This window comes from Eptesicus fuscus, chromosome 9, assembly GCF_027574615.1.
Source record: "Eptesicus fuscus isolate TK198812 chromosome 9, DD_ASM_mEF_20220401, whole genome shotgun sequence".
Taxonomy (NCBI): Eukaryota; Metazoa; Chordata; class Mammalia; order Chiroptera; family Vespertilionidae; genus Eptesicus; species Eptesicus fuscus.
Window position 1 is genome coordinate 11,885,575 of NC_072481.1, and position 10,768 is coordinate 11,896,342.

At 53.1% G+C, this 10,768-nt stretch overlaps 1 protein-coding gene across 1 annotated transcript; it reads right to left on the bottom strand.

The window, feature by feature from the left end:
• Positions 1-268: 268 nt before the first annotated feature.
• DDOST (dolichyl-diphosphooligosaccharide--protein glycosyltransferase non-catalytic subunit) lies at positions 269-8,909 on the bottom strand. Its single transcript, XM_054721521.1, has 11 exons — positions 8,701-8,909; positions 8,380-8,490; positions 4,029-4,115; positions 3,150-3,253; positions 2,924-3,018; positions 2,548-2,641; positions 2,143-2,291; positions 1,683-1,830; positions 988-1,108; positions 767-873; positions 269-683 (listed from the first exon to the last, which is right to left on the bottom strand). Exons 1-11 carry the CDS (start codon positions 8,858-8,860, stop codon positions 534-536), a joined length of 1,326 nt encoding a protein of 441 aa, XP_054577496.1. The 5' UTR covers positions 8,861-8,909; the 3' UTR covers positions 269-533.
• Positions 8,910-10,768: the final 1,859 nt, after the last annotated feature.

Below are 10,768 nucleotides of genomic sequence, written 5' to 3' on the forward strand. Positions count from 1 at the left end.
CCTAAAGCAAGTGAATGTATATTTAAGGTTCTTTTGAAAACCAAACAATTCTGTGTCTGTTATAAAGGCAAGTGCTGTTACCTTAGATTTCCCATTTCAGCAATTCCCCACTGGCCTCAGTGTATTAACCTTACTTTATCCCTTGAGAAGTTTGGAAACACTATCATTTTCATAAAGTACAGTCTAGTCTTCGGCAAAATTAAAAGAGGCCACTTAGTGTTTTGTGTCCAGTCATTACCCTCTTTAGCAAAGTACAGGGGGAGCCAGATGAAGTTTGAGGGTAATGTTTCTATTTATTTTAGAAATGAGAGTAGCTGCACATTTGAAAAATACCACTCAGCACGAGATGGAAAAACTTACATAAAAATCATCCCTGGACCCCCACTCCTTTTGTACTCAGTGCTGCAGCTCCCATTGAGGTAAGGCTATGCCACTGTCCCATGGCTTTAAAAAAAATAAAAATAAAAAAAGGGGGGGAAACCAATCCTATTAAAAACCCTCCGGTCTCCGTGCTGTAAGGAGTCCCAAGGCCCTCAGTCCGACTTTTCCTTCTCCTTCATGTGTAAGAAGACGATGCTGAAGATGAAGAGTCCTGCCATCATGGAGAAGGCGCTGGCGTAGTAGGGGTAGGCCGAGGGGATGAAGCGCTCATACTGCGTGTGCTGCAGTGGCCTCACTGACACCTGCGAGAGGACAGAGTGACAGGCCCGGCCGCTAGCAGCCCAGTGGGACACGCTGGCTGCAGTGGGCTGTGGCCTGTGCTTACCTGAGTGGAAGAGTACAGGTGTGTGTAGCCCAGCCGGTTGTAATCCACTTTAAACTGGAACACGCCGTACACGTCCGGCAACTTGAACTGGACACTGTACTTGCCACCTGGGGAAGATGAACACATAACCAGGAGGGTTCCCAGAGTGCTGCTCGGTCAGCCTCCCGAGAGTGCAGGCGGGGACTGTCTTCCTGCAGCTCCTCCTGGGAGAACGGCTTTACCTTTCTTCTTCAGGAAGGTCCTCACAAAAGGATCGATGCGGACAAACTCCAGCTGAATGTCATCCCCATCAAAGGGGACCCACTGGCCATTCGAGAGCTGCTCGATCACGATGCTGTACTCCTGAGAGGACAGGCCAGTTAGCCAGGGGGCCTGTGACTGGAGGGAAGCTGCCACCCTAAGAGCTGCACTGAGTCCCCATCACAAATCCGGCAGGAACTCCCAGGAGCTGTGAAAACCTGGGCAAGCCCCACCCCCGGGCAGTAACTGAAATACCACCTGGCAGGCTAACCCCTCTACCTGCCATCCACACCTGTTCACAAGCCAGTGGAAGCCTGCACCCAAACTGCGCTCCACCCTGGGGTGCCAGCTACTCTTGGGCACCCCTGCTTACACAGTCACTGCTCTCTTGCCTTTCCCCACGTCTGTCTCTTGCCTCAAACCCGACTCTAATGGCATTTCTCCTGTGATCCCACTGTTGGCCAAGTGAGTCAGAGAAGCCCCTCCTGCTCCCGCACTTCCCACAAGGTCGCCATCAAGATCTCCGTTTTTCTGCCCCCAAAGTGGCTTCCTTCAGGGCAGAGGTTAACGTCGTCATCCCATTTAGGCCCCGTAGGCCCAACACAGTGTTGCATAAATGCTTCTGAGCTGGGCCAACTTGGCCAAAACCTCCGGGCCCCCCTCTCCAAGCTCTTACCACAAGGTCAGTGACAGTGTAGGCATTGGGTGGGGCTGTCTCGCCCACCCGATGGTGGGACACGGGCCCCACACGGAGGACACCCTCCTCTTTGAACACCCAGCGGGAGAGGGCCAGAGCCAGCTCATAGTTGCCTGTCTGGGAATACCTGCAGGAGGAAACAGCAGAGGCTGGAGCACCAGAGCCAACTCCTTCCCAGTGGGAACACGGGAATGAAAAGGTGAGGTGGCGCTGCTCTGGGTGTCACCTGTACAGCCAGGACACCATTTGCAAAGAGCTCCCGAGAGGCAGAACTAGCTTGGAGTGCCCGCACCACCAATACAGCAACAAAGTCAAATCCTTAAGTAATTTCAACGCACCTACAGATACTTAGCCTCTGACGCTTTTAGCCAAAAGGCTTCTTCCTCCCCATCGGACCCCATCACCCAGACCACAGGCCTCTAAGTCCCCTGGCATGTACCTCTGGGAGCCGGGCATGGCCTTCTGCACTGCCGAGTTGAAGAAGGCATCGCTGAAGAAGTCGAGGGAACCACTGAAGATGACCCGGGCGTTGTTCCTGGCCTGGAGCCCAGCAATCAGGAGGGTGTTCTTCCCCACGGCATGGGGATACTAGGAGCAACATGAGGCTGTCATCCCCAAGAGCCAGGGCCAAGGACAGCCGCTGGGCCCCGAGCGCAAGAGGACCGCAGGCTAGACCTGAACAACCTAGGCCCTACCTGAGACACCTCTGCCCACTCCCCCTCCCCCGCTTCTCGTTTCACCAGCCTCGGCAGCGTGCTTCCCTGCTTAGTTCTCCTCTTCACTAAAAAAGCACTTCGCTACCAGGCCCAGGAGATGGGGTCTCGAGTCTGCAAAGGCCCCTCACCTGGGTGATAGGTTTATCTGGGAAGAAGGAGTACGAGGTGGAAGAGCCTGTCAGGATGTCCAACACCAAAGGATTGTCAGGATCAGCCACCATCCTGGGGAAGGAAATGAGAACCACCCAACTCAGACCCCAAGAACTGGGGCTCCCTAAGGGCCATCTCTTCGCAGGAGTGAATCCTACTTCCTTAATAGGCAAACTCTTAGCTCTCCTCTTGCTGTAATTATGAAGCTTTGTCTCTTACATTATGACTTAATCCCACCTGCATCTTCTGGAGAAAGGAATACGCTCAAATGATCACAAGTCTGGTAGGTTTCCTGACAAAACAAAGTGACCCCACTCCCCCCAGGTTTCTGTTGGCCTCTCCTTGCTCACTCACCCAACACCTCGAAAGAGGATGGGGTTTAGAGACGATTTCCCAACAATGGTCGGGGCCTTCAGCAGGTTCTCAGTGTCGGCCACAATGAGCGTATGCTGCAACAGCAGAGGGGAGGCCGGTGGTCAGGGAGAGGTGCCCCCCAAACGGGTCCCTCCCGACTCCCGCACGGTTACTAGGGTGAGCTGTGCTACATGGGACTAAACCTGGAAGGTGATGGTCTGATTACCTGGCCAAGGTCTGAGATGTCATAGTTGTGATGGTCAATGACAGCTGTTTTCTCCTCATCGAACTCAATCCCACACTCACTGCCCAGCTCGCGAAGAGGGTCACCTGCACAGACCCAAGAGGTGCCTGGCTGAGCCCTTAGGGGTGGCCTGGGCCGAGCTATGTCACTTGCCCTGGCATCCTTATGATTCACTCTCCCAATCCTCCCCAGGGCCCTGCAGCATCACCAGCTGGATTCCTAGGCGACGGGCAGCATGGTAAAAATCAACAACAAACACCTGGCCTTCTCCCTCCACAAATACACAGTGCCCTTGGTTCCACACAAGACCCCCTGTGAAGCAAAGTACCACCTCAGCAAACCTGACCTGAATGAGCCCCGCTTACAAGGTTTCTCTCTTCATCATCATCACTTCACCAACCCCCCCCCCCCCCCCCCGCCCCGCAATGTGGTTCTTAAAAGCTGTCAATACTGAAAAAGGTGAAACAAGAATGGCCAGGTGTTGTTCATGGTTCTTCCTACTTCTAAGTATCTTTAACATTTTCCAAAATAGTAAACAAAACAAAAATTTGTCCAATGCTTTGTGTTCTACCCAATTAGGCTCTCCCTACATGTCTCCTATTTTTAAGGAAAGAATCACCACAAAACAAGAGGGGAGGGGGGGGACAAAAACAGAGAAAAACGGTTCCCAGCCCTTAAAAGGACCCACATCTCATTGGTTCTGGTCACAGGCCAGGAGGGACTAAATGGCTCTGTAGTTCCCTCACTCACTCCCTGGCAAGGACACCCAATGAAGGACAATCTGGCAGCTTCCATTTGTAAAGCTCTCCAAGCTTCCTGGAGAAACGGGGGAAGCACCAGAACTTCTGAGATCAGACCTACCAATGTCTGAGCTGGCAGCTACCAGGACACTGCCTCCACCGTCAATAAAGGTACTGATGGTCTCCACGTTGATGTTGCCTCCAAAATCTGAAAAAAGTACCAGACTCAGTGATCCAGAAGGTTCCTCTCACTGCTCCTCTGACATGGGGGGAGGGGGGGGGGGAGAGAGGGAAGGGGAGGGGGCGGACCAGCCACAATCAATAACAGAATATTGCCCTCTGGAGGCCCAAAACGAGAGGAATGTTTATCATATATGCCCTGATACAGGGCAATTCTCCCATTTTTCCCAATGCAATGATCCAAAAATAATGGCTCGAATTCAACTTTTACAAGTATAAATTAAATAGTCAAACACCCACCAATTATAGTTGTCACGTTATTTATACACTCTTCAAGTTACATCTATAATAACAAAAGCATAATATGCTACTTAGACCAGATGACCTTCTGGATGAAACCACGGCGAATGGGAGCTGAGGCAGAGGCAGCCGCCGCCGCAGCGGGGGCCGAGCCCCTTGCATGAATTTCGTGCATCGGGCCTCTAATCTATATAATCCATATAATAAAAGGCTAACATGCAAATTGTCCCCTCGGGAGTTAGATCAACCAGGAGTTTGACCACTCACTATGACCACCAGGGGGCAGCACAGAACGAAGGAAGGCCCTGTAGGCAGCTGGAAGGCCCCGACTGGCCCTAATCGCCGGCCAGGCCTTGGGATCCTACCCGTGCATGAATTTTGTGCACCAGGCCTCTAGTCTATATAATAAAAGCCTAAGCGACCATCACGGCCGAATGACCAGAACAACCAGTCGCTATGATGTGCACTGACCACCAGGGGGCAGGCACTCAATGCAGGAGCTGCCCCCTGGTGGTCAGTGCGCTCCCACACGGGGAGTGTCGCTCAGTCAGAAGCCGGGCTCACGGCTGGCGAGTGCAGCGGTGGTGGTGGGAGCCTCTCCCGCCTCCGCGGCAGTGCTAAGGAGAAGTGAGCAGGCAGGCGGTAAGGAGTGAAGGGTCCCAGACTGTAAGAGGGATGTCCACCGAGGGGTCCCAGACTGCGAGAGGGCGCAGGCTGGGCTGAGGGCCACCCCCGCCAGGGCATGCATTTCATGCACCAGGCCTCTATATAAAATATTTGTTTAGAAATGCTGCATTTTCCCACTCAGTTCACGAAACAACTTCATTCAAACTCATCGCCTGCACTTTTAAAGCCACTCTGGGGGTCACCTAACATGGTTTGCAAGAGCCCATCAACTTCACTTCAGTCTAAGTTGTCTGAGAAAGAGCACTTTTTTTTTTTTTAAATATATGTTATTGATTTTTTACAGAGAGGAAGAGAGAGAGACAGAGAGTTAGAAACATTGATGAGAGAGAAACATCGATCAGCTGCCTCCTGCACACCCCCCACTGGGGATGTACCCGCAACCAAGGTACATGCCCTTGACCGGAATCGAACCTGGGACCCCCCAGTCCACAGGCCGACGCTCTATCCACTGAGCCAAACCGGTTTTGGCAGAAAGAGCACTTTTGACTCTAAGGATGATGCTGTCACTGAGGCTAGTACTCATTTGCCCAACATGAGTGCAGTTTTTTCTAGAAATCCTACAGGTTTATATCCATTGTAGCCATAACAGAGCCACTTCATATACTGTGCTTTAAAAAAAAAAAAAAAAAGTGATCACTAAAAAAGGTCATTAATTTCTAACATCTGTAATTGTGAGATTATATCCTTTTTTGGTCAATTTGGTCAAGTGTCTGCCATAAGCATCCAAAACTAGCTGTAAAGATCTGAATATGAGAATGATGCTCTTTAATTTGGTAATTTTCACATAAATAACAAAAACAAAGCACCTTACTTTTCCTTCAGGCTCAGACAGAACATGTATCTGGGAACTACGTTTACAAAGCCATCATCACTCTCCTACAGAGGCCATCAGTCTTAGACAATTCAGTAACAGCTCCTTACGGTACAGCGGTCCCCTAGGGACAATGCCTTAAGACATCTCTGGTTGTCACCAGGGGCGTGTGTACTGCCATCTAGTGGGTGAGGGACCCGGGATGCTGCTACACATCCTGTAGTACACAGGACAGCCCTCTCAATCAAGAATTATCCAGTCCAAAATGTCAAGAGTGCCGCTGCTGAAACGGAGACACCTGGGCTTAAATCTAGGCATCCCTTCACCTTTGTAAGCCCATTTCCCTACCTACAAAAAGGGACCCAGGTTTTGGGGGTACAGAGGATCCTTCTTCTGTAGTCATTACTTTACTGAATTCAACTTGGAAGCTTCCTGATCCCAGAGAGGGCAAGGAACCACTGACTCGGCAACGGAAGCCAGGCCAGCGTTCTCACACCCGAGAGGGCTAACGGTGGTCCCAGGGCCACAGAAGGGCCCCTGAAGCAGGGACCAAACCCTTACCCTGACCCCCACCAGCAGGTACAAGCCTCCTCCCAGGAGTGCCCGAAGGACTGCGGCCATGTTTCCCAAAGTGTGGGACCCATTCTGCCAAGGACAGAAAAGGTGACAAGGTGATGTGGGGCAGAGCTTTAAATAACGTCAAATCTCAAAGAGAGAGTTCCTCTGTCAGAGAGAGTGTCTCAGTTTGATACTGGGCTTTAACACTTCCCTCTCTTTCTCATCTCCTCTTGTAAAGCGACTGATAGGACTTCAAAGCCTTCGCAGGGAACAGAATCCGTTAGAACTCAGCACTGCAGGTAACCTATTTATAGCTGCCTTCTCCTGAAGGCAAGGGTGACACCGACTCCATTTCCGTGGCGATACTGGGTTCATTACTGGGTTCCTTTTAAAATGTTACTTTAGTTTTAAAAAGTCAGTTTAAATAAAAACACTTAGCACAGGTGCTATGGAATATGGTAAATATGAAGGAGGTACGGGAAGTCACTTGGGAAACACTGTGAGGCTCTCTGACACCTACCTTCTCCCACCCACCTTCTCCCTGTCTCAGCCACCGCTTCCCTCCTTCTCAGCGACACTCCCACTCTACCTCCTGAGCACTACGCAGACGGCTCCTGCGCTCCACCGGGTACACCCCCACACAGGGTTTGGCATCTCATTTCAGGTCCTTATTCTTATCGCCTCCAAGATGGACTGAAAGAACTCCTCAGGGGCAGGCTCTCTGTCGCTGTGAGGACCTCTTTCAGAGCTCCAGACACAGAAGAAACTGGGCAAACGCCAATGAACCAGCTGAAGGCTCCATTCCCGCCCCACCCCCCCCCCCCACCCCCAGCCACCTGAGGATTTTCATTTGTACAACCTGGGCTCACCTCCACCCAACTACACTTGCCTCCGAAAAGCCAACACCAAAGGCACATTTTGCAGGGGAGGTGGGGGAATCATGATAACTGTTGGGAGCCTAGAGAAAAATGCTTCAGGGATCTGGCTGAATCCAACCTCACAGGAACTACAGAGAATAAAGTAGATGCCAATGAAACGAAAGACTTCCTGAACTTCATCAGCTGAAGGAAGAAATGGCAATCCTGTCTTACCCCAGACAGGGACAACCTGAGCCCTCGGAGAAAAAGATAAATGGAAGCCACTAAAGAAGAGAATGACTGGATGCTCCCCAAAAAGCTCGGCAAAGAGAAACAGCCAAAGGAACGGGGGTAATTAGTCTGGAGAAGAACCAGCTGAACCAGCTATGATTACTTGAAGGCTGTGCCTGTAATCAAAGCATTAGCCCTACTCTCTAAGGCCCTGAGGAGTATAAGAAACCCCTTCCTCTCCCCGACCCCAAATAAAGTCGGAAATAGGAGGCAAATTCCAATTTAATATAAGAACCTAACAGAGTTGTCCAATGGTGGAGTTGACTGCAGTGTAAGCTCTCTGTCACAGGAATACTGAAGTGAAGATATTCATTCTGTTCTAGACCTATCCACCCCGCCTCAAACAGGGAGCCAGGCTAGATCATTGCCAGGCTCTTTTTCAGCCTGAGAACTATGAACCCACAAGTTCAACTGCTACAGCCTCTTTACAGCACGCCCTATTAACAGCATGCCATCTCCTCCTTCCACCCAGGCCAGCCCTGCTAGGGGGTTCTCCATCTTTCCTATCAGTCGCTTTACAGAGAAAATTCACTTCTCAGATTAGCAGGGCCCCAGGCTCCATGGTCTGTGGCAACGCTTGACCCTACAATCCTCAGCTGTGTCTTTTAAGGAGCTGTGCCCTGATTGGCCCAGGATAGAAGTTAACACGTTCCTCTTCACCGGCAGCAGCTGTGGCCAGGGCTGGTGACCCATCCCATGACCCAGAACATGCCCCAAGATCCAGAACGAAGCGACAGATCAGTCCTGAACCTACCATCCCGGTTGTGGGGGTGACGCGCAGCCCTTACCTTCTACCGAGGGGGAGAAGACGATGAGATTGTCATAGAGGAACTCCCCGTACTTAATAAGAGACAGGCTGGGGTCATCTGCGGTCTTGAATGTGAGTTCAAAGCCACGATCTGCACAAGGAGAAAAGAGGCAATGAGGCTGAGGGAAACCACCGCTGTAGAGACGACGACAGCCCTCCCCTCACCCCCAAGCGCCAGGCCAGACCTGGGCGGCCCGCTCGTGGAAAACGAGTGCGAGGGAGGGTGGCCGTTGCCCTCGGGCTGGGGGACCTTTCCAAACTCAAGACTTTCACCCGCCGCCCCCTCGGACCCTCGTCTCACCCTTCAGACTCCGGAAGAAAAGCGAATGAGTCTCCCGCAGGTTGAGGTTGTCCAGCAGCACTAGGGTGCGGGGACCGCTGGCGCCGACCAAGCCAAGCGAGGGGAGGAGCAGCAGCAGCCACAAGCGGGACCAAACGCGGGCGGCGGCGCCAAGTTCCATCTTTCTGCTCCTGCCAAGGAACCAGAGCACCTGGACACCGGAAGTACCCCATCTAGCCAATCGCGGCTCGGGATCCTGGAGTTCCACCCGGAAGTGATCTGGGTACGCCGGGGCCGGGCTCCAAGAGCCGCGGTTCAGATGATAGGAACCGAGCCAGGGGCACCACCGGAAGTGCCTCGTTGTAGGCGGAACCTCTCAGTCCTATTGGCTGAAGGGGCGCGAGGCTCCGCCTCCCTAAAGAAAACGGCTCAATCCTAGAGAGACAGCTCTGCAGCCCCGGCCAATCAACAGGACGCTTAGTCTGAGTGGTCCGGCCCCGCGTGGTGTTGACAGTGGCCTCCCTGGACCACCTTTTCGTTTCTCTCTGGTCCAGGACAGCCTCGGGACTGGGAACCAGGCCCCACCTCCACCATCTCCAGAGAGGAAGAGATTGGAAAAATAAGACCAGGGACAGGGACACTTTAGACTCCCGCGGCTTGCGGGCCCAGGGTCCTTGGCGTGGCCTGGCCTGCCCTGCCTGGTGGCCCACGCTGCAGGCAGCGAAAGGGCGGTGGACTAGCCCAGCGACAAAAAAGCTCTAATTGGGCTCATTCCCAAGCTCTGTCCCTCACTAGCCCCTTTACCCGGGGATTTCACTCCTCTCCAGGCCACGGTTCTAGGCTGGAAATAAAATGGCCAGAGGCAGCTCGCCTACCCATCTGTGTGCCTTCGGAACAGGCCTGGGCTCTTGGGAGGACTAGAGCGGGTTAAGGCGCTAGTGCAGGGCGAGGCTGAGCAACCTCTCAGTAATGTTGGCTCCCACCCCTTCTACATGGATCAGGGGCAGGGCTCACCTCCCACCTGCCTCAGGCCATCACAGGTCTAAGTGAACGCTACCACAAGCAGCTCCAAGACTTCAGTCCACCTCCAACTCAAACCGTTGCTTAGGAGTCAGCCACAGCCCACGGACACCCCAAGGCTCTTCACTCTCAGGTCTGCAGCCTCGTGCTCCTCTTAGTCCCTACCCAGGGCTTACCTGGAACAGGTCTCCTCCGACCTTTAGCATACCCTCAGCTTCCCCACCTCCTGCCTTTTGCTCATGCAGCTCCCTCTTCCTCCCCACATTCCCATCTTTAGCCTCCCCCGATATTCTCCATCCTTTATGGGAGACCCCCATCCCCACCCCCCAACACCTGCTGCTGCTCCCTTCACCAAGGGGACTTTGTTCCCATGAAGACCTGGCTGCCTCTTATTCAAAGTGTATCTGCAGCCTGCCTCAGTAGGTACCTAAGCACCCTCCACCCCACCCCAGCTTCTCCAGGATGTGAGCTCCCTGGCCCAGCATGTGGTTTGTGGCATGAGCCACAGTAACTAATATAGAGGAGGAAGGAAGGATGGGCTGACCCGGAGCACCTGCTGTGCACCGGAACTTTAGAAACTACTTCATTTTACCTTCACATGAACTCTAGGAGGTGGGTGTTTATCCCTGTTTCACAGATGAGACTCAGAGTGAAATGAGGCTCAGGACAGCACCAAAGGCCAAAACTTCTCCCTCAAGAGTATGAGCCCCTCCCATGAGGCAGGCCTGGGCTACAAGGAACAAGGGGAGGGGTGTGGCCTACGTTGCTGGGGTGGCCTGGATTCGTTTCTGGCCGTGTCAGGGCACCCGGTTCCAGCACAGCCCCTGAGGGCAGACCCAACCTGGGCCTCCTCTGGGCCTCCGCATGCAGCAGCCCGTTTCCTCACAAGGGCTCTGCTTTCCTGGGCCGCAGGTCCTTTGAGAGCCTAATGACATTTCAGATGCTTTCCCCAGAAACAAGCCCTGGAGCGCACACCTGCAGGCCTCGTGGGAACTCTGGGGCCTGTGTGTCCTTATGGCCTCGGCTACTTAAGACCCTTTGGCCCAGGAAGAGCTTCCAGGCAGGGAGG